The sequence below is a fragment of the Hylobates moloch genome, unplaced genomic scaffold (assembly GCF_009828535.3).
Source record: "Hylobates moloch isolate HMO894 unplaced genomic scaffold, HMol_V3 SCAFFOLD_9, whole genome shotgun sequence".
In the NCBI taxonomy this organism is placed as follows: Eukaryota; Metazoa; Chordata; class Mammalia; order Primates; family Hylobatidae; genus Hylobates; species Hylobates moloch.
In genome coordinates this window covers 76,950,136-76,974,996 of record NW_026652284.1, presented here as the reverse complement: position 1 = coordinate 76,974,996, position 24,861 = coordinate 76,950,136, and the positions used below count along the sequence as shown (strand labels likewise).

Here is a 24,861-nt window from a genome sequence, read left to right as displayed (position 1 = left end):
GACCAAAAGAGTATGAACTGTTGTTTGGTTTATTAGATTTTTTAAAATAAAAAAAAAACTAGATATTTTCCTGAAAAAAAAACTTTTAGGAATTCTTATATTCAATAAAAATTATACTACTACTAATAATAGTATTTATAAATAACAGAAACTAACCCTAGATAGTTCAGAGAATTTTTATAACTTTGTCCTAATCACATTAGCTAGCAACAAAAATTAAAACTCAAAACTCTTCATTCCCAGTTCTCTGTGCTTCTACTAAAAGATATCAGATTAAATTACCATCTAATAACCTCCCTCCCCTTCTTTCCTCACTCTAAAAATAATTTCTGTCCTAAGAAGTGTGAGAGCACATAAGAGCCTTAGCAAGGTTTTCTATAGTCCACCTGCTACCTTTCCAGTCCTAGCACAATCCACTTATTTCTCCTCTCTGTGAACTCGCTCCTCCAGTCATTGAGCAAACACATCTTATACTCTCACACCTGCATGCCTTTGCTTTCCTAGTTTCCTGTCCTAAAAATATCTTTCTTCCCTCCTCAGCCCCAATAAATCCTTCATCCTTCAATGTCACATCTCTTTGAAGGCTTGTTCAACCCCCAAACAGAATTATTGCTCTTCCTCTTCTCCATGTTCCCATGTTACACCAGTGCTATCTCCTCATTTGCCTCATCTGTGTATCATCATCACCTTGACCTGGGCACACCGTGGATGCCAATGCAACAACCAATTACTGATCACCTACCAAGTGGCAGGTGCTATCTTCAGGACTCGGGAGACAGATTACAGGCAGCCCTTGCCATAATCAGGCTCACAGTATGTTGACCTGACAGATAACTAAGCAGGGATCACTGTTGTGGCAGTATTAGTAGGAGATACTGAGGAGTTTGTAGAATTTAACTGAAGAAAATAAGAAATGCTACATAGGTGGGATCAGTGACTACACTGGTCCATTGTTATCACTCTGTGACACTTGGGAGTATTGCATATGAGGACATGACTACCTTTTATGGAATCAACCTCAAAAGGTTCAGTGTATTGAAAACCAAACTCATTATTGGCTTCAGCTAACTTCAGCCAACCCTCTTCTTTTTCTCTGTAATACCATCATGGTTTTCTCACCAATCCAAACTTGAAAGCTTTATAATCTTTGATTCCTCCAATTCCTTCATCTCTCATATACAAAAGGTATTAACAAATCTTTAACATTTTTGCTTCTCCACTTCTGAAGCCATTAAATCAAACCATTAGTCCCTCAAATCTGGACTCTGTCTTCAGTCTTTCTCTTATTCCATCCAGCATTTGAATTGGTGGGCTGAATAAAGCAAATGGCCCTCCCCAATGTGGGTTAACATCATCCAACCATTAAGAGGCTGAATAGAGCAGAAAGGCAAAAGAAGGCTGGAATAACTCTGCCTGATCATTTGAACTGGGACATCAATATTGTCCTGCCCTCAGCATTTTTTGGTTCTCAGGTCCTCACACCCAGACTGGAATGTATACTATTGGTTCTCCAGCTCTCAGTCCTTCAAACTACACCACTGGCTTTCCTGGGTCTCCATCTGGTAGATGGTAAATCATGAGACTTCTTGGCCTCCAAAGAGGCCATATGTGTGTGTGTGTGTGTGTGTGTGTACATATATATATGCTTCTGTTTCTTTTGAGAACCTTGATTAATACAAGGATGAAATAAAGAGATAATAACCACCAACAAAATGTACTTAAGTCTTCATAGGATAATTCTCATGAAGGGTAAGCTCAAAAAAATCTGATAGTTCTTGTGTTCAGCGCCAACTAACAAGGGTTAAAAATAATTGAACCAAGTTTTGACAATATTACCTTCTACTTTCTTCAAAAATACTGGGTTGATGTCATCTGTTCCCAGTTGTTTATTTATTACCCAGTTTGTCAATCAAGCTTTGAACATCCAATGCATTTACCAATAGCAGACCTAAAACCTTTAAGCCATCTACTACTAAAGAAGAAAAATCTTAATGTTTTTCTAAGAAAAAAAGTTTCAATTTGTTGACATAAAGTTCTGAAACTTCCTGGAAATTGCCATGAAATTTTTCAAGGCAAAGAAAATCAGGACTGTAAAGAGTCTCATAAGGCCTTGGTCTATTCAGCTCTCCTGGAGAAATCAAAGTGCCTTCAGCTAATTGATATTACTGATGCATTTTACCAAGTGCCATCAAAATGGCACTGACTCTTTTGGAGCCACTTTCAATGTGAAATGCATCACAAAATGTTTCTTTACTGTTATAAAGATACAAAATATGTACTCACCAGCTCGATTCAAGTGACTATAATTCCAAGACTACAATGAGCCTGTCAAAGAAAACTTTTACAGACTCAAAAAAAAAGATAGAAGCTCTAATTAATTCTAGAGCACTAACCTGACATAGCTGCAAATGCATCAGCCTTGGACTACACTGTTGGTGAGGCCATGAACCAGAAACTAGGAGAGGGGAAAAAAAGAGATAAAAGAAAGAGACAGAGTCAAAAATAAAAAAAAGAGACAGAGAGAAAGAAAGGGAGAGGAGATGAAGAGAAAGAAAGGGAGAGGGAGATAAAGAGAAAGAAAGAGGTGATTAGTAGAGAGATATAGAAAAAGACACAGAGAGAAGCTGAAAAAATAAACACAAAGAGAAATAAAGAGATGGAATCATAACTATCAAGAAATATCTAAATTTACTACTTCTACTTAATTAAGCTCAATACTTATTATAACCTATTAATTATTGACCATAATTCTGAGATTCATTCATGATAACAATTATCAAAAATCTACAGTTATTAACCAATGATATTTTCTATCAGGAAAAAAGGCAGACAGATTTGCTAAAGAGAAGGCAGAGAGGAGGTGTTAAGATGGAATGGGGTGTTTATTAAAAAGGATACTTGATGCTATCAGCCTACATTATTTAGTCATCTAGTCTCCTAGGAACATTAGCCACACTTTTAGAATTTTAAAAGGAAAATCTCCTCCTAGAAGATTTTCCATAAAATTGAACACTGGGATTATCACCATGCTAGGGACTATACAATAACAAGTGAAAAGAAATATCATCCCTGCCCTTAAAAGCTTAGAAATGAAGAAGAAAACAATGGCAAAGATATGTGACATAAAAACCAAAAACATATTTTTAAAAAGTAAATAATTTATATTTTATTTACATCGTATAAAATCAAAAGCAAAAATCTAATTGAATGTCATAAAATAGTGAGTGAAAAGGGAACTCGATAAGCATTGAAAGAGTAAAAGAGAAGTGGCCTCCTTTATGCTTTAAGTAAGTAATAAATTATCCATATATCTGTCTTAACCTCATGCCTCACAGGCGAGTGGATTTTTTTTTTTTTTTTTTTTTTTTTAGACGGAGTCTCGCTCTGTCACCCAGGCTGGAGTGCAGGGGCACGATCTCGGCTCACTGCAAGCTCCGCCTCCCGGGTTCACGCCATTCTCCTGCCTCAGCCTCTCCAAGTAGCTGGGACTACAGGCGCCCGCCACCACGCCTTGCTAATTTTTTGTATTTTTAGTAGAGACGGGGTTTCACCGTGGTCTCGATCACCTGACCTCGTGATCCGCCCGCCTCGGCCTCCCAAAGTACTGGGATTACAAGCGTGAGCCACCGCGCCCGGCCGGATTTTTGTTTTTAAGATCAGATTCAGGCCAGCATGGTGGCTCACGCAGTTAATCCCAGCACTTTGGGAGGCCGAGGTGGGTGGGTCACCTGATGTCGGGAGATCGAGACCAGCCTGGCCAATATGGCAAAACCCCATCTCTACCAAAAAATACAAAAAATAGCTGGGCATTGTGGTGTATGCCTGTAATCCCAGCTACTCGGGAGACTGAGGCATGAGAATTGGTTTAACCCATGAGTCAGAGGTTGCAGTGAGCCAAGATCATGCCACTGCACTCCAGCCAGGGTGACAGAGTGAGACCCTGTCTCAAAAAAAAAAATCAAATTCAGAGTGTTCAGTTAATTATGTGCCTCAATTCATGGTACAAAATCATTAGCCTATGCATCGCAAGTCTCTTTATCTTATTTGCTTTTAAAAAACTATTTATTCTCTTTTATCCCCATTTCTCACTCCCTCCCACCATGTCCTAAGTAGAAAACTCTTCTAAGATGTTTTTTTATTGTATACCTTCTTGCAAAATATAAAATATTATTCTGCATGCATGTAAAATTGTATGTATACATATGCAATTGTATTATATATCATTCTATTTTTTACTTTTTTAAAAGCCAGCTTTATGTTTGTAAGAGCCATTCATGTTGCAATATATACATTACTCTATTGCTTCCAACTGTTTTGTCATAATCCCTGGGGTCATCTACCGTATTTTATATGTCCACTCTCCCATATAGATCTTGCCCCCATAAATACTGCTATAATAATCATCCTTGAATATGTACCTTTAGGAGTCTGTACAATAATTTCTCTGGGAAATATACCAGAAAAGTGAATTACTGGGTCATAGAATATGAAAATATATTTAATTTGGGTAGAGATTGTTCTCCAGAATGGCGGCACCATGCTTCACACCCACCATTCAGTGCATGAGGCTGCCTACGTCTTCACAGCCTGGCCAACACATTTTATTAATACATCTCTGCTACAAAGTGATCTCATTGTTTTTAAAATTTACATTGTACTTATTACTAATGAGTTGAACACTTCTTTACATACTTGCTAGCTTTTAGGCTTCCTCTTCTTTAAGTTGCCAATTCAGAACTTCTGCCCATTTTTCTATTAGGCCTACTGCCTTTTTCATGTTGATTTCCAGTATTCTCTAGGCCCACATATTTATTCTTTAACATTTTAGACAGTGCTAATATCTTCTCTCATTTTGCCTTCTAATGGCTTTGTTCATGGTATCCTTCATGGAACAGAAATTCTAAGTTCTGATGCAATCAAATTCAGCAATGTTTTTGTCTTTTAATTTATGCTTCTTAAGTCATATTTGTGTGCATAGGAGATAGATGTGTTTATTCTTACAGAAACAGCCAAGAGGGAAGTGGAAATACTTAAAAGATATGGGCAAAAAGATCTACCATGAGGCAAGGTGAAGAGGGAAGGCTACTGGAAAGGCATGATGTTGGGGCAAGACCCTGCCATGTATTAGCTGTGTGACCGTGGACAAGATGATGAACCTCCCAGAGCCTATCATTTGTAAAGTGGGAACAACACCTATAGCCACAGACAAAACGCATAAAAGAATCTGCACAATGACTAGACTAGAATATAATAAACACTCGATAAATGTAAATTCCTTGGCCCCCTACTTCCTCATTTCCATCCCTAATTTGATACAGAGAGAAGGAATTTGCAACCTCTGACACTTTGTAGTCAGATCCATCAACTGATCCCATACCGCCAATTTTAAAGTATCATCTGTGGATACAAGCTGTCTAGAGCACTTCTGCTCATTCTGCAATTAGATATCAGACAAAGATTAAGCCTTCAAAAATACTGAAAATGCTGTTCCCTTGATGAGATCAAAAGAGGAGATGAGGACATGTGCAAATAATTACTTATCTGATGATGGGACTTCGCAGGTAAATTAGCATCTCACTAACAAATGGACTGAACTTACTGGCTATAGAAAGCCTTCTTTTGCTGGATGTGCTTGAAGTATGCAGGAAGGCTATTTTAGGTTCCTATGAGACAAGAGTTTGGAAATAAGTTTAGGCTGTAGCTTCCCAGACTTTCTTATCCATGCTGCTTAAGTTTCCAGAAAGAATAGGCCATGGTGAACAACCTAATCACTATTCGATTGATGTTTATTTATCGTTCTCTTTCTCATCTGCTTTCACTGAGATGCCAACCAAAATTTCTTGTTATTTGGATATGACATGGACATAAAAGACCTATGAGAGTCACACAGTGCTAAAAAGAAGCTTGTTTTAATATGAATGAGTTTTCAAATATCCTTTTTAAATTTGTGACCTTTCACAATCCACTCATGATTTAACATGCAGATATCTAATATGTGTCTATTACATACCAGGCCCTGGGCCTAGTGCTACAGGAGATGGAAAGATAAATAAGGTGTGGCTTTTACCATGGAGGAGGTCACTGTTTTTCAGAGGAGATAACCATGTGAACACTCAACTACAATAAAATCTGACCATTGTATAAAACAGACAAAGTGCTACAAAAGTAGAGATGAAAGAACAATTAAATTTATTTAGATTTGGGTTCCAGAAAGACTTCAAAGAAAAAAATGAGTCTTTAAAAATGAGTATAAATTCTCCAAGCAGAGAGGGGTTCAGTTGGGTTAAGGTTAGGGTTAGAGTTAGGTTAGCCAGAGGTCCAAGAAACAGCTTTTAAGGCAAGGGGTATTCACGTGTTGAGGGAAAAGCAAATAGACCCCATGTAGCTGAAGCACAAGGTGGTACTTAAGGCCATGGAACTGCATCATATCAGTTACGAAGAATGTTCATAAACAAAAGATAGAAACCTTTAAAATGCCAGCCTTTAAGATGTCTAGGGGCTGGGCATGGTGGCTTATGCTTGTAATCCCAGCACTTTGAGAGGCCAATGCAGGAAGATCACTTGAGCTAGGAGTTCGAGTTCAAGACCAGCCTGGGCAGCATAGTAAGACTGCATCTTTATAAAAACAAAATCTAAAAATTACCCAGGTGTGGTGGCATGCACCTGTGGGCCAAGGTACCTGAGAGATGGAGATGGGAGGACTGCTTGAGCCTGGGAGGCTCAGGCTGCAGTGAACCATGATTGTGCTGCTGCACTCCAGCCTGGGCAACAGAGTAAGAACAGAAATATATATATATATACATATATATATATATGTATATATAATATGTATATATAATATATATTATATATAATATGTATATAATATATATTATATATATACATATTTATATATATACATATATTTATATTTTATATATATATTCAATTCCAAAATTGACCACATAGTTGGAAGTAGAGCTCTCCTCAGCAAATGTAAAAGAACAGAAATTATAACAAACTGTCTCTCAGACCACAGTGCAATCAAACTAGAACTCAGGATTAAGAAACTCACTCAAAACTGGTCAACTACATGGAAACTGAACAACCTGCTCCTAAATGACTACTGGGTACATAACGAAATGAAGGCAGAAATAAAGATGTTCTTTGAAACCAACGAGAACAAAGACGCAACATACCAGAATCTCTGGGACAAATTCAAAGCAGCGTGTAGAGGGAAATTTATAGCACTAAATGCCCACAAAAGAAAGCAGGAAAGATCCAAAATTGACACCCTAACATCACAATTAAAAGAACTAGACAAGCAAGAGCAAACACATTCAAAAGCTAGCAGAAGGCAAGAAATAACTAAAATCAGAGCAGAACTGAAGGAAATAGAGACACAAAAAACCCTTCAAAAAATTAATGAATCCAGGAGCTGGTTTTTTGAAAAGATCAACAAAATTGATGGACCACTAGCAAGACTAATAAAGAAGAAAAGAGAGAAGAATCAAATAGACTCAATAAAAAATGATAAAGGGGATATCACCACTGATCCCACAGAAATACAATCTACCATCAGAAAATACTACAAACACCTCTACGCAAATAAACTAGAAAATCTAGAAGAAATGGATAAATTCCTCGACAAATACACCCTCCCAAGACTAAACCAGGAAGAAGTTGAATCTCTGAATAGACCAATAACAGGCTCTGAAATTGTGGCAATAATCAATAGCTTACCAACCAAAAAGAGTCCAGGACCAGATGGATTCACAGCCGAATTCTACCAGAGGTACAAGGAGGAACTGGTACCATTCCTTCTGAAACTATTTCAATCAGTAGAAAAACGGGGAATCCTCCTAACTCATTTTATGAGGCCAGCATCGTCCTGATACCAAAGCCTGGCAGAGACACAACCAAAAAAGAGAATTTTAGACCAATAACCTTGATGAACATTGATGCAAAAATCCTCAATAAAATACTGGCAAACCAAATCCAGCAGCACATCAAAAAGCTTATCCACCATGATCAAGTGGGCTTCATCCCTGGGATGCAAGGCTGGTTCAACATACGCAAATCAATAAATGTAATCCAGCATATAAACAAAACCAAAGACAAAAACCACATGATTATCTCAATAGATGCAGAAAATGCCTTTGAAAAAATTCAACAACCCTTCATGCTAAAAACTCTCAATAAATTAGGTATTGATGGGACGTATCTCAAAATAATAAGAGCTATCTATGACAAACCCACAGCCAATATCATACTGAATGGGCAAAAACTGGAAGCATTCCCTTTGAAAACTGGCACAAGACAGGGATACCCTCTCTCACCACTCCTATCCAACATAGTGCTGGAAGTTCTGGCCAGGGCAATCAGGCAGGAGAAGGAAATAAAGGGTATTCAATTAGGAAAAGAGGAAGTCAAACTGTCCCTGTTTGCAGATGACATGATTGTATATCTAGAAAACCCCATTGTCTCAGCCCAAAATCTCCTTAAGCTCATAAGCAACTACAGCAAAGTCTCAGGATACAAAATCGATGTACAAAAATCACAAGCATTCTTGTACACCAATAACAGACAAACAGAGAGCCAAATCATGAGTGAACTCCCATTCACTATTGCTTCAAAGAGAATCAAATACCTAGGAATCCAACTTACAAGGGATGTGAAGGACCTCTTCAAGGAGAACTACAAACCACTGCTCAATGAAATCAAAGAGGATACAAACAAATGGAAGACCATTCCATGCTCATGGGTTGGAAGAATCAATATCATGAAAATGGCCATACTGCCCAAGGTAATTTATAGATTCAATACCATCCCCATCAAGCTACCAATGACTTTCTTCACAGAATTGGAAAAAACTACTTTAAAGTTCATATGGAATGAAAAAAGAGCCTGCATCACCAAGTCAATCCTAAGCCAAAAGAACAAAGCCAGAGGCATCACACTACCTGACTTCAAACTATACTACAAGGCTACAGTAACCAAAACAGCATGGTACTGGTACCAAAACAGAGACATAGATCAATGGAAAAGAACAGAGCCCTCAGAAATATCGCTGCATATCTACAACTATCTGATCTTTGACAAACCTGACAAAAAGAAGCAATGGGGAAAGGATTCCCTATTTAATAAATGGTGCTGGGAAAACTGGCTAGCCATACGTAGAAAGCTGCAACTGGATCCCTTCCTTACACCTTATACAAAAATTAATTGAAGATGGATTAAAGACTTACATGTTAGACCTAAAACCATAAAAACCCTAGAAGAAAACCTAGGCAATACCATTCAGGACATAGGCATGGGCAAGGACTTCATATCTAAAACACCAAAAGCAATGGCAACAAAAACCAAAATTGACAATTGGGATCTAATTAAACTAAAGAGCTTCTGCACAGCAAAAGAAACTACCATCAGAGTGAACAGGCAACCATCAGAGTGAACAGAGAAAATTTTTGCAACCTACCCATCTGACAAAGGGCTAATATCCAGAATTTACAATAAACTCAAACAAATTTACAAGAAAAAAACAAACAACCCCATCAAAAAGTGGGCAAAGGACATGAACAGACATTTCTCAAAGGAAGACATTTATGCAGCCAAAAAAACACATGAAAAAATGCTCATCATCACTGGCCATCAGAGAAATGCAAATCAAAACCACAATGAGATACCATCTCACACCAGTTAGAATGGCCATCATTAAAAAGTCAGGAAACAACAGGTGCTGGAGAGGATGTGGAGAAATAGGAACACTTTTACACTGTTGGTGGGACTGTAAACTAGTTCAACCATTGTGGAAGTCAGTGTGGCGATTCCTCAGGGATCTAGAACTAGAAATACCATTTGACCCAGCCATCCCATTACTGGGTATATACCCAAAGGACTACAAATCATGCTGCTATAAAGACACAGGCACACGTATGTTTATTGCGGCACTATTCACAATAGCAAAGACTTGGAACCAACCCAAATGTCCAACAACGATAGACTGGATTAAGAAAATGTGGCACATATACACCATGGAATACTATGCAGCCATAAAAAATGATGAGTTCACGTCCTTTGTAGGGACATGGATGAAACTGGAAACCATCATTCTTGGTAAACTATCACAAGGACAAAAAACCAAACACCGCATGTTCTCACTCATAGGTCGGAATTGAACAATGAGAACTCATGGACACAGGAAGGGGAACATCACACTCTGGGGACTGTTGTGGGGTGGGGGGAGGGGGGAGGGATAGCATTAGGAGATATACCTAATGCTAAATGACGAGTTAATGGGTGCAGCACACCAACATGGCACATGTATACATATGTAGCAAACCTGCACATTGTGCACATGTACCCTAAAACTTAAAGTATAATAATAATTAAAAAAAAAAATGAAGGATAACCTACTTTAGCTTTTTTTTTTTTTTTTTTTGAGATGGAATCTTGCTCTGCTGCCCAGGCTGGAGTGCAGTGGCATGATCTAGGCTCACTGCAACCTCCACCTCCCAGGTTCAAGCAATTCTCCTGCCTTAGCCTCCTGAGTAGCTCAGACTATAGGTGTGCACTACCACAGCCGGCTAATTTTTGTAGGTTTTTTTGTTTTTTTTTTGGTTTGTTTTTTTTTTTGAGACGGAGTCTTGCTCTGTCCCCCAGGCTGGAGTGCAAGCTCTGCCTCCCGGGTTCACGCCATTCTCCTGCCTCAGCCTCCAGAGTAGCTGGGACTACAGGCACCTGCCACCAAGCCTGGCTAATTTTTTGCATTTTTAGTAGAGACTGGGTTTCACCATATTAGCCAGGATGGTCTTGATCTCCTGACCTCGTGATCCGCCTGCCTCAGCCTCCCAAGGTGCTAGGATTACAGGCGTGAGCCACCGCGCCTGGCAATTTTTGTAGTTTTTAGTAAAGAGGGAGTTTCACTGTGTTGCTCAGGCTGGTCTCAAACTCCTAACCTCAGGTGATCCACCCGCCTCAGCCTCCCAAAGCGCTAAGATTAGAAGTGTGAGCCACCGCACCCAGCCGAACCTACTTTAACTTATATGGCAAATGTGACAAACAGCCTAGAACAATTTCCCTTCAATCCATCAGAATGCCCCTGGAGATATCCCCTTTCATGATTATGCTCTATATTCCTTTTTGTCCTATTAAATTCATTCTAATCCTATAACCACAGAGGACCATAATGCTATTGGTAGTGTTACTTGTACTATATAACCAATGGCAATCTGTTCTTGTTTATTTATGCAAAAAAGTCCATATCATATTGTTGACTAAGGGACATAATAAAATGAGTATTGTGTTAGATATGGAGAGTTGGCATTCAACATCCATTCAAGGTCCTTCGAATGTGCTTTTCTGAGCCACAAAGACTGAAAACCTAAGAACTACATTCCTGGGATTTTCTACAGTTAGGGTTCTAGAAGTAATTTAAGTGTCACCAATTTTTTGCACTTGAACAAGATCTGGAAAGGAGGAATTAGACAGAGACTGTTTTCTGCTGTTTCAGAGACAAGTACCATTGTGAAAATCTCTAGATTTTCTGTGGCAGTTTTCTGACAAAGGCCATTGCTTAATCTAGGAAAGGCAAAAGCAATCTTGGTAGCCTGGTTCTACAGAATTATTCTCAAATTCATTCCTGAGAAGCTCAATTTAAAATCTGCATCATTAGCTTACCCAGTGATTCTGTAAACCATTTAAAATCCTGTAAGATATTCATAGCTGGTTAAAGCTGTTAGAGGAGATGCTAATCTCCACAGCTGAGCATTAACTATCCACTCAACTCTGCACATTGAGCTCAATCCAGTGCTCTCTACCTGTCCTTCCTCTCACTCCTATATTATTCCCAAAAGGAAAAGTCATGAGGTACACACAGTTTGACATAAACCAGCAGAAGTACCAATCCATATACGCAGCTCAAAATCCAAGTCTAGCTAGACTGAAACCTTAAGTTTGCAGGTACATATTCAAAAGCATGTCATTCACCAATCTTCGAACAATGACACTGATGTTCCAAAGTCTGTGTAAGCGAACCTAAAGAACTGTTCCTTAGAGCACTTTTCTAGGGGAGAGGGAGTGGAAGTTAGTCAACTTTGCTGTTTTGTAGTCTATTAACTACATTCTAGTCATCCTAAAAAAACAGAAAGAAATACATTTTTAAGAAAAAATGAAAAAGAAGGTGATATATCAATGCAAACCATCTTAATATCTTTTAAAACACTCAATTTGAATAAGATAGGACAATCAATTAAAATTGATTTATTAAAATAATTCATTAATAATGAATTATTATTCATCAATTAGAATTATCATTAAAGCACCAGCAGAAAAATGAGCAAGGGATATGCTCAAATAATTTAAAGAAGAAAAATATGTTTCCAATAAACCTATGAAAATATTAACCTGAACAATAAGCAAAGGTATACAAAGTAAAATAATAGGGAAATACCACTTTTGATTCATCAAATTGGCAAAGATTAGGAAAAAATACCCATGCAGGTGAAGGTGCAGGGTTTTGAAGATACACTGCTAATAAGAGAATAGGTGTGTACAATCTGGAAAACAGTTTAACAAAATATATCAAGAATATAAATGTATCAATATGTACATTAATAATTTAAAGTAATTAAAATATATATATTTACATTGTATCATTAAAATGTACATTATATATAATGTTTACATATCTATTGTGTTAACATTTTTAAACAACTAAAACCACTAAAAAATAAAACAGCTTCTAAGAACTTTATTGGCATTTTTTACATCTATATAAGCAGTTTCAAAACTAATCGTTTCTACTCTCCTACAACTTCCTAGAATATACCAATGATTTCTCCTTTATATATCACTTATTAAAAACATAAAAATTCCTTTAAAAGTCCATACTTCTTTCTACATTAAAAGATTTTATAGCTATGCTGTTTAAAAGAAGAGAAAAAAATGGCCGGGCGCGGTGGCTCACGCTTGTAATCCCAGCACTTTGGGAGGCCGGGGCGGGCGGATCACGAGGTCAGGAGATCGAGACCACGGTGAAACCCCGTCTCTACTAAAAGTACAAAAAATTAGCCGGGCGTGGTGGCAGGCGCCTGTAGTCCCAGCTACTCGGAGAGGCTGAGGCAGGAGAATGGCGTGAACCCGGGAGGCGGAGCTTGCAGTGAGCGGAGATCGCGCCGCTGCACTCCAGCCTGGGTGAAAGAGCGAGACTCCGTCTCAAAAAAAAAAAAAAAAAAAAAAAAAAGAAGAGAAAAAAATAAGAAAATAATCTAGTTTCCAATAACAAGGCGTTATATTAATTGTTGCATATTTAAATTTGGTAGCCATTAAAACTTATTTAAAAAGATATTTACTAGTATGTGGTAAATGTTCATGATATATAAGATAAAAGGACACAAACTATATGCAGTGTGAACACAAGTTTATAAAATAAAATACATATGCATATAGAAATATCAAAAGGAAAAATAGAAATGATAGCAATGACTCTCTAGAGGAAAATATCATAGGTGATTATATGGTTTGGCTGTGTCCCCACCCAAATTTCATCTTGAATTTCCACGTGTTGTGGGAGGGATCTGGTGAGAGGTAATTGAATCATGGGGGCAGGGCTTCCTGTGCTGTTCTGGTGGTAGTGAAAAAGTCTCATAAGATCTCATGGTTTTAAAAGGGGGAATGTCCTGCACAAGTTCTCTTCTCTTGTCTGCCACCATGTGAGAAATGCCTTTCACCTTCCACCATGATTGTGAGACTTCCCCAACCATGTGGAACTGTAAGTCTAGTAAATCTCTTTCTTTTGTAAATTGCCCAGTCTTTGGTATGTCTTTATCAGCAGCATGAAAATGGACTAATACAGTAAATTGGTACCAGTAGAGTGGGGCACTGCTGAAAAGATACCCAAAAATGTGGAAGCAACTTTGGAACTGGGTAACAGGCAGAGGTTGGAATAGTATGGAGGGCTCAGAAGAAGACAGGAAAATGTGGGAAAGTGTGGAACTCCCTGGAGACTTGTTGAAATGGCTTTGACCAAAATGCTCATAATAATATGGACAATGAAGTGCAGGCTGAGGTGGTTTCAGATGGAGATGAGGAACTTGTTGGGAAATGGAGCAAAGATGATTCTTGTCATGTTTTAGCAAAGAGAGTGGTGGCATTTTGCCCCCACCCTAGCAATTTGTGGAACTTTGAACTTGAGAGAGATGATTTAGGGTATCTGGCAGAAGAAATCTCTAAGCAGCAAAGCATTCAAGAGGTGACTTGGGTGCTGTTAAAGGCATTCAGTTTTATAAGGGAAGCAGAGCATAAAAGCTTGGAAAATTTGCAGCCTGACAATGTGATAGTAAAGAAAATCCCATTTTCTGAGGAGAAATCCAAGCTGGCTGAAGAAATTTGCATAAATAATGAGGAGCTGAATGTTAATCCCCAAAACAATGGGGAAAATGTCTCCAGGGCATGTCAGAGGTCTTCAAGGCAGCTCCTCCCATCGCAGGCCTGAAGGCCTAGGAGGAAAAAGTGGTTTCATGGGCTGGGCCCAGGATCCTCATGTTGTGTGCCATCGAGGGACTTGGTGACCTACGTTCCAGTCACTCTAGTTGTGGCTGAAAGGAGCCAATGTAGAATCTGAACCATGGCTTAGAGGGCACAAGCCTCACACCTTGGCATCTTCCACATGATGTTGAGCCTGCCAGTGCACAGGAGTCAAGAATTGGGGTTTGGGAACCTCCACCTAAATTTCAGAGGATGTATGGAAACATCTGGATGTCCAGGCAGAAGTTTGCTGCAGGGCCAGTGCTCTCATGGAGAACCTCCACTAGGGCAATGCAGAAGGGAAAGGTAGGATCAGAGCCCCCACACAGAGTCCCTACTGTGGCACCACCTAGTGGAGCTGTGAAAAGAGGGCCACTGTCCTCAAGACCCCAGAATGACAGATCCACCAACAGCTTGCACCGTGCACCTGGAAAAACTGCAGACACGCAACACCAGCCCATGAAAGCAGCCTGGAAGGATGGAGCTGCCCAAGACCGTGGCAACCCACATTTTGCATTGGCATGACCTAGATGTGAGACATAGAGTCAAAGGAGATCATTTTGAAGATTTAAGATTTGGCTGCCCTGCTGGATTTTGGACTTGCATGGAGCCTGTAGCCCCATTGTTTTGGCCAATTTCCCCCATTTGGAATGGCTGTATTTACCCAATGCCTGTACCCCCATTGTATCTAGGAAGTAAGCAGCTTGCTTTTGATTTTGCAGGCTTATAAGTGGACAGGACTTTCCTTGTCTCGGATGAGACTTTGGACTGTGGACTTTTTAGTTAATGCTGAAATGAGTTAAGATTTTGGCAAACTGTTGGGAAAGCATGACTGGTTTTGAAATGTGAGGACATGAGATTTTGGAGGGGCCAAGTCAGAATGATATGGTTTGACTATGTCTCGGCCCAACTCTGATCTTGAATTTCCACATGTTGTGGGAAGGACCCAGTGGGAGGTAACTGAATCATGAGGGCAGGTCTTTCCCATGCTGTTCTCATGATAGTGAGTAAGTCTCACAAGATCTCATGGTTTTAAAAAGAGGAGTTCCCTGCACAAGCTCTCTTCTCTTGTCTGCCACCATGTGAGATGTGCCTTTCACCTTCTGCCATGATTGTGAGGCCTCCAAAGCCACGTGGAACTGTAAGTCTAATAAACCTCTTTTCTTTTGTAAATTGCCCAGTCTTGGGTATGTCTTTATAAGCAGCATGAAAATGGACTAATACAGATTATTTTTATTATTTTTATATTTATGTACATGCTTTCTATAATAAGCAAGTATTAATTTTATAATCAGGGAAATTCTGAATAAATGATGATGGCCCAACAGCATCATCATTCATTATGTATATGGCTTGGCTGTGTCCCACCCAAATCTTATCGAGGGACTCAGTGAGAGGTAATTGAATCATGGGGGTAGTAACCCCCATGCTGTTCTTGTGATAGTGAGTGAATTCTCATAAGATCTGACGGTTTTATACGGGGCTTTTTCCGCTTTGCTTGCCACTCATTCTCTCCTTCCGCCCTTTGAAGGAGTGCCTTCTGCCATGATTGTAACTTTCCTGAGGCCTCCCCAACCATGTGGAACTGTGATTCAATTAAACCTCTTTCGTCTATAAATTAGCCAGTCTCAGTATTTCTTCATAGCAGCATGAGAACAGACTAATACAATGTAGAAGAAGGCTTTATTTTAGTACAAGTGAATAATACCCCAAGGAAAGAACTACCTTAAAAATCCACTGTTTCTCAAATAAATGAGTAAACTAAATGAGTAACTACTATTTTACTGAGTATGATGCTAGATGTTGAGAATACAGAAATGGATAAGACTCAGTTCAGGCTGCCAGGAGCCCCCAAACTAATATAAAACATACAATAAAACATAACGTAATATGGCATACAAACATAATAAAACATACACTAAACATAATAGAAACATACAATCCTAAAATTTTAAGAAAGCCCTGTATTTCAGTAGAGATGTCAGTCTCCACTGAGGATTAATAAATACTCAATGACCTGCTGTGTTGGGCTCAGAGACCATAAACCATGAAGACCCAGGGTTATGTCTGCTGGAAAAGAACCACATAGTCTGCCCAAGTTCCTCTTTCTTGCACATATGTCAGCCTGTCCTGGATGTGACTGTTGATTCTCATTCTTTTACTTGGTCCATTCAAATCTGATGTATGCTATGTTATCTCAGGACTGATTGGAGATTGTGCTTTCTCCTGTCTTGTAAGTTTGTCCTTCATCTCTTTGGACTTGGCCTGCTTGTATATCTGCCTTCTTCAAACTCTCCACAGATAACTCACAGAGCTCTCAATCCTGCCATGTGAATAAACTAACATACCTACTGTAATACTGAAGTCGAGAAGAGTGGATAAACTAACATACATACTGTAATACTTAAGTCTAGAATTAAACAGTTTAAAAATCTGGTTAAACAGAGAACCTACTCCATCACATATAGTTGGCAGAATCCAGCTCTTGTGAATTCTAGCTTCAGTGATCCCTTATGGATTCTCATAAAAATTACCCTTTCCAATCTAGAGGAGACCTTACAGACTCAAAATTCCAACCATCTCTCATTTCACAGGTCACAAAATCAAGGCCATGATGATTAAATGGCAACCAAGGTCACACAACTAGTTAGTGGTAAGCCAAAGTGAGAAGACAGGTTTCCTGAGAGAGAGGCTAGAAGTTAAGCTCTGCACCACTCTGCCTGGGTTAGAGATCCTGTTATGACAACTTTACACTGTCTCCTGTGGGAATTTTCCACACCTGGTCCAGCCTAACTCTCCAGTCTCTTCAGAGCTTAAAATAGTCCAGTTGCCAGACAACTGTTTATCTACTTTGAGCCCCATGGAACAAGGAGTGGAGTGAAAGTGAGTCTTGGAAAACCAGAATAGATTCCGGTGAGTAAAATTCACATCCCCTGGGTTCTGAAGGTCTCAGGAGCAATCAGTAACTTGGCTTAGTTTTCAATACCAGGCAGGTAGCCAGGAAAGAGGAGGCCCAGTTGTAGAATGAGAAATGACGATGAGAAAGAAATGGGAATAAGAAAACTTTCTTTAAAAAAACACACAGAAACCAATATATTCTGCTGTCACAGTACAGGTATCAACGGCTTTTGAAACAGATCTGCTTCAGCTACATGGCTAAAAATAGTAATCTTATAAATGGAAACAACATTAAAATATTTGTATGTGAGGCAATATAGTCTAATGACTAAAAGCACAAACTCTGGAGTTTGACAGTTGTTCATGCCCAAACAAGGCCTCTTACCAGTTGTGCAATCCTTGGTAAATTACACAACCTCTTGGAGTCAGGTTCTTTCACCTGGGAAAAAAAGTGCTAATCCTTTTCAGATAATTGGACAATTGAGAGAGCTTAAAAAGGAGGATTTAAGTTGGTGTCTAACATAGATTAGCATTTAACAGAAGGCAACTGAAGAAAACTGACTAACACTATAGAACCCAAGCTAAGGAGCTCCCTAATACCTTGGAGAATTCTACCACCCATTCATGCAGCCTTAGAGAGATCAAAACTGGCTATCCCAGTGATTCTTCCAGCATGGCAGCATGAGTAACTCAGCAGATCTTCACCCCACAAAATATTTAGTGGGAAAAATCATTAAAAAAATAATTTAGTGTCTCTCAAAACTCTCCTAAGGGCATACAGCAAAGGACAACATCCATCCAAGAAAATTTACCAAGTCTTGACGAGAACAGTAAGAGTCTGTGGCATCTGGGTCATGATCTGCTTTCCTCTCCCACCCCCAGCTCCATGTTACAGAAACTCTGCTACAGGTACTGTATTCTGACCAAGTGCAGAGAAGAACATGAGGGCTTTCCCTCCACCCAATTCTCAGTTTAGGGCTATAGTTTCACCTTTGGAAGGACAGGCTACCAGTGTTTCTCATTCCCCAACCCCATTACCTTGTGGTAGAACCTCTGTTCTAGTCAAGCAATGCCAACAGAACTGAGGCACCATTCCTCTACCCAAGTCCTACTCATAGGGTGGAAACTCCACCCTAAGTAGCCATCAAGAATACTAAGACTCTGATCACCCCTTTCTCAGCTCACTCATAGGAGGTGGTCCCACACTGGAAGCTGCAAGCCAACAAGGCTGAGAACTACCTCCTCCCTTCTTATCATCCACTAGGGATATCATTCTGGGTGACATTGGGTGGTGCCACTATCACTGCATCTAGCTCCCATGCAGTAGCACGAATGTTCCCCTGGGGGAAGAGAGAAGCCATAAGGATGAAGAGCTCCATAGTTCTTACTGATGTTAGTGACTTCATTTAGTGCAGAGAATGGAGAATTCCCTGCCTAAGGGTGTTGCTGAAAATAATGGAGAGCTTGGTGAAGAACAATTAAGGGGGTGCTGGTAGCTTCATGATACTGCTAGCAACAAGCAAAATGGCAGAACAACCGTAGCTTTAACAGAAAGAACCAAGGAAAGAAACAACCAAGAAGGGCCTTCTTGGGATCCCAGTAAATCCTGGGGGTTGAAAATCTACACACATGTCCTAGGTTATACCTACTCAGGAACAATCAAAACAACACGAGTCAGACTTGAAAACATTTCCCAAGCTGCACACAGATCCATCAACAAAGAGCAGAAGCCTCACTCACTCAAGGTGTTTAAGGACAACCTCTGAGCAAACACTGGCTAAAAAATAAGCTATTCTGACCCTGGAGAAAATACTATTAAGCTATGCTTTAAAATAAAATTACTTGCATTCTGGTAATCTGGAAGGCTGTGTGCATGCCCAAGGCCGGACCCTCTCAGAAGTGATTAGAAAAGGAACTTCCAAGGCATCTGGCTTTGGCCAAAGTTGGGGGAAAAAATAAACTTCTTAAGTTGTAATAACAGACTCCAAGCCATAAAAACATCGAATGGCAAAGAGTAAAAACATAACTGTCTAAAGGAACCTAAGCATAACCTTTGACCAATAAGTGGCTTATGCAGACCTATGGGTGACTCATAGGGACCCAGCTAAAAGAAAAACAAAAAAGAAAAAAGAAAAACAATCTAAACAGGAACATCAGAAGCTGAACAGTGGAGGAGAAATAGACGTCACAGAGTTAGTACAGTCAAGCGATTAAACAAATGAACGACCAAGTAAATAGATGGGGGAAAGGGAGGAAGACAAGTCAGTATCCAGAGTTGCCATAAAATATTATTTTAAATTATTATTTTAAATATTCAGGTTTTCTGTTTTTAAAACTATGGCATAAAAAGATACAATAAAGTACAACCCATACACCAGAAAAAAAAGAAGTAGGCAGTAGAAACTGTCTTTTAGGGGGCCCAGAAGTAGGATATAGCAAACACTTCAAAGCAGCTATTATTGAAATATTCAACGAACTAAAAGAAACCATACTTAAAGAACTAAAGGCAGATATGATGACAACATCTCATCAAATAAAAAATATCAGTAAAGACACAGAAATTATTTTTTAAAAAGACCAAAGAGAAGTTCTGGAGTTTAAATGTATTAATAACTAAAAAGACAAATTCAGTATAGAGGCTCAATAGTAGCTTTAAGCTAATAGAAGAAAGAATCAGTAAGCTTGGTGATAGATTGATAGAGGTTATACAATCTGAAGAACAAAGAAAATAAAGAACAAAGAAAAATGAGCAGAGCCTAAGAGAAATATGGGACATCATTAAATCACCAACACACTGTAAATGGAAGTACCAGAAGCAGAGGAAAAAGAAAAAAAGGAAGAAGAATTTGTGAAAACAATAGCTGAAAACTTTTCAAATTTGATGAAAAACTTCAATCTACACACCCAAGAAAATCAACAACCTCCAAGTAAGATGAGAATAAAGATATACATACCTAGATACATTAGAGTCAAAATAAATAAAAATCAAAAAGAAAAAGAAAACCTTGAAAGCAATAAAGAAGACATGACTCATCACATCCAAGGAAACCTCCAAAACAGTAACAGCTGACATCTCATCAAAAAAATGGAGTCCAGGCCAGGCATGGTGGCTCAAGCCTGTAATCCCATCACTTTGGGAAGTCTAGGCAGGTGGATCACCTGAATCCAGGAGTTCGAGACAAGCCTGTCCAAAATGGTGAAACCTCATCTCTACTAAAAATACAAAAAAATAGCTGGGCATGGTGGTGTGCACCTGTAATCCCAGCTACTTGGGAGGCTGAGGCAGGAGAATCACTTGAACTGGGGAAGTGGAGATTGCAGTGAGCTGAGATTGTGACATTGCACTTCAGCCTAGGCAACAAGAGTGAAACTCCATCTCAAAAAAAAAAAAAAAAAAAGGAAGAAAGAAAAAGAAACAATGGAGTCCAGAAGGCAATGGGATGGATAATGTATTCAAAGTGCTAAAAGTAAAAAAAAAGAAAAAGAAAGAAAGAAAAGAAAAACAAACCTGTCAACTAAGAATCTCATGTCCAGTAAAACTATCTTTCAAAACTGAAGGTTAAATAAAGAGATAAAGATGAATAAAGGCTCAGAGAATTTGCTGCTAGAAAAATCTAAACAGTTGTTCTCCCCAAAAGCAAGTGACAGCAGTGATTTAGACCCCTATCCTTACAAACATAAAAAAATTTTAATAAGATACTATAAATAACAGTATACCAACAAATTACATGACTTAGATAAAACAGATACATTTCTCAAAAGACACAAACTACTAAAACTGACTCAAGAAGAAACTGAAAATCTGATTAGACAAGTAAAGAAATTGAGTTAATAATTAAAAATCTTCCCACAAAGAAAAGCCTGAATGAGATTGCCTCACTGGTGAATTCTACCAGAAATTTAAAGAATTAATAGCAGTAATTTGTAATCTCTTCCAAAGAATGGAAGGTGAGGTGACACTTTGCCACTGATTTCATGAGGCCAGTCTTACTCTGAAACCAAAAAAAATAAAATAAAATAAAAAGACATTACAAGAAAATGAAACTACAAGCCAATATCCCTATGGATATAAATGCAAAATATTAAGCAAAATACTACCAAACTGAATTCAGCACCATATAAAAAAGATTATGTATTGTAATCAAGTGGGGTTTATCCTAGTAATGCAAGGTTTGTTTAACATCTGAAAATCAATTAATGTAATGCACCAAATTAAAGGAGAAAGAATAGCCTTTTCAACAAATGAAGCTGAGGCAACTGAATGACCACATTCAAAAGAAGAAAGCTGAAGCCTTATCTTATACCATATACAAAAATTAATGCAATTAATTCACAGATATAAATCTAAGAATGGCAGCCATAAAACTCTTAGAAGAAAATATGAGATGAGAGTAAAGATATACATACCTAGATATATTACAGTAGTAGTAGTAAATGTTTGTGACCATGGTGTAGGCAATGGTTTGATATGACACCAAAAGCACAGGCAACAAAAGAAATAAATTAGTTGGACTAAATAAAAAATTAAATATTTCTGTAGCAAATATTACCATCAAGAAAAAGAAAAGACAGTCCTCAGAATGGGAGAGAACATTAGTAAATCAAATATATGAAAAGGGACTTGTATATACGATACATAAAAAAGCTTTTAAAACTCTATAATAAAAATCTCATAGTCCAATTAAAAACTGGGCAATGAATTTGGATACACATTTCTCCAAAGAAGATAAACAAATGGCGAGTGAGAACATGGAAGGATGCTCAACATCACTTGCCATTAGGGAAATGCAAATCAAAACCACAATGAGATACCACTCCACACCCACTAGAATAGCTATAACCAAGAAGACAGACAATAACAAGTGGTGGCAAGCATGTGGAAAAATTATAATACATTGTCAGTGGGTACATAAAACTGTGCAGCCACTTCAGAAAACAGTTTGGCAATACCTCATAAAGTTAAACATAGAGCTGGTATATGATCCAGCAATTCTACTTCTTGGTATACGCCCAAGAGAAATGAAAACAAATGTTCACATGAAAAACTTGTGCATGAATGTTCACAGCAGCACTATTCATAATATCCTAAAGGTGAAAACAATCTCAATGTCCATCAACTGATGCATGGATAAATAAAAATGTGGTATATCCATAAAATGGAATATTATTGAGCAATAAAAAGAATGAAATACTGAAACATGTGACAACATAGATGAACCTGAAAACAGTATGCTACATGAAAAAAAGCATTCACGAAAGATCACATTCACATAAAATGCCCAGAATAAGCAAATCCATAAAGACAGAAAGCAGATTAGTGGTTTCCTAGGGCTGGGATATAGGTAGACTGGAGAATGACAGCTAATAGTCACAGAGTTTCTTTTTGTGGTGATGAAAATGTTCTACAATTAGACTGTGGTGGCTGCACAACTCTATGAATATATTGAAAATCGCCTGTACATTCTAAATGTGTGAACATCAGAGTATGTGAATTGTATCTCAATGAATAATGTTTTAAACTGACAATGTACTTCTTCACTAGGCCTTTCTCTTGGCATTCAAAAAAGTCAAAAGAATAGAAACTGATTCTTCTGCCACCGGAAATTAGCCCATGGATATATTCAAGGCTAACTGATAGCTCCCTGATGACTGGCTATATACATCCCTGATCTGGGCATTAACTGTATATTATCTGACAAAGCTGATCCAGGGTGCTTATAAGTAAAGGTAGAACTCAACCTTGGATAATTCCTTGCAGTAGAAGCCTCAGCTCTATAAAAATAATTAAATCAATTCAGAGTGCAAAGTTCTATTCTCTATCATTAATTCTAAAAAATTATTCACACTGAGGCCACTTGGAAGAAGTCATCATTTTTGTATCCTGTTTATGTATATTTCAATTATCTATAGAACGATGCTAATGTTTAACTAGATAGCAATTACAAAGTGATAGGGCCGGTAAGTATCATGGACCAGTAGCTACAGATTCTACATTTAAAAAGCAATCCAACATGATCAGTTCTCTTTCACAAAAGAAACAGAAGCAAAAAATGGGAGGACGAAAAAGGGTAGAGAACTCATTAAGCCAATGGAATAGGAAATTATCCAAATTATAACATGAATCATGCATATTGTACTCAATTACACCAAGACATTAGTTTTATAAAATACAAATCAAACTGAAAAGACAAACAATACCTTCTGGAGGAGTCCCATTGCTGCTGCCAAGACCCAGAATGGCTATCTTATGAATTCTTGGCTCCACCATCACAGCTGATTCTTCTCCCCTCTCCCAGTGGGGTATTCTCACTGGCTCCAGGTGAACATTCTCCAGCCCATCTTGCTGCAGGTTTTGGTACATAATTTGGATGGCTTTTTCTAGGTTCTTGGAGCCACTCAGTCTGGGTCCAACAGTATCAACCAGAAGTGCCAGTCGCTCATAGGATCTGTTCTGGGCTTTACCATAAACAGCTAGGTTGATGATTGCTTTAGCAACATCTCCATAGCTGGCTATTTCTTCTTTTATTTCTTGAAAAGTCCTCTTAGAGATGCCATTCTTATATATAGCTTTCCCAGAGCACAGGGATAAAAGGTGAACACCACCAAAAAATGCGAAGATAAGGAATTTCATTTTTTTCCAGTTGGTTTTCTTGTTAAGATAATCTACATAAATAAGAAACATTATGTTTTAGGGGAAAAGAATCTCACAGCTATCTGCCCATAACCCAGGGATTGCTTTTCAACCAGCATTCCCCTTCCCTTCCCAACCACTGCCCAGCATCCACCATCAAATTCAGGCACTGTTACTCCGAGGAATGAACAAGTAAAGAGGTAATGATTGACCTCCCTTAAAACTGTAGAATCACGTGTTACCTATTAATCCTGTTTAAAATATGCTAAAAGGATAAATCAAGAAAAGACCTGGGAAGGAGAGAAAGAAGTGGTGGTAGGAGTGATAGGGCTAAGGCAGTGGTACCTGCTGTATAGTCTCCTAAATAGAGTATAATCCAAATGAGTGTCCTTTATCCCTCCACCAGGTGTGTTCTCTCCTCTCCTCTTTGCTTGTCAGACTCATCCACTGAGGCCCTCTCAGCTGTCATCTGTTTTTGATACTTTTACCAATCCCCCCTTCAGAAAAATAATTGCTTCTTCATCTGTGCTTGAAAAGTACTTTATGCTTATGTTCAAAAGATATTTATTGGAAGCCACTAGATGCCACAAACTGTGGTATGTTTTTAAAAGGAAAAAGTCTAAGCTACTGCAAAAAGCAGAGAATTAATAAAAAGACTGGGCTTTGTTACCACTTAACTGTTTGACATCCACCACCTACATAATAAAAATAATAATGATAGGGGGTGGAGCCAAGATGGCCGAATAGGAACAGCTCCGGTCTCCAGCTCCCAGCCCCAGCGACACAGAAGACTGGTGATTTCTGCATTTCTGCTTGAGGTACCGGTT

At 38.5% G+C, this 24,861-nt stretch overlaps 1 protein-coding gene across 1 annotated transcript in view; it reads right to left on the bottom strand.

The window, feature by feature from the left end:
* Positions 1-24,861, bottom strand: part of CPQ (carboxypeptidase Q) — a 523,193-nt gene that overhangs the window by 371,834 nt on the left and 126,498 nt on the right. Inside the window, exon 2 of the mRNA XM_032760098.2 lies at positions 23,602-24,066. Within this exon, the coding sequence (XP_032615989.1) occupies positions 23,602-24,034 (433 nt within the window). The 5' untranslated portion in view covers positions 24,035-24,066. The remainder of the gene's footprint in view (positions 1-23,601; positions 24,067-24,861) is intronic.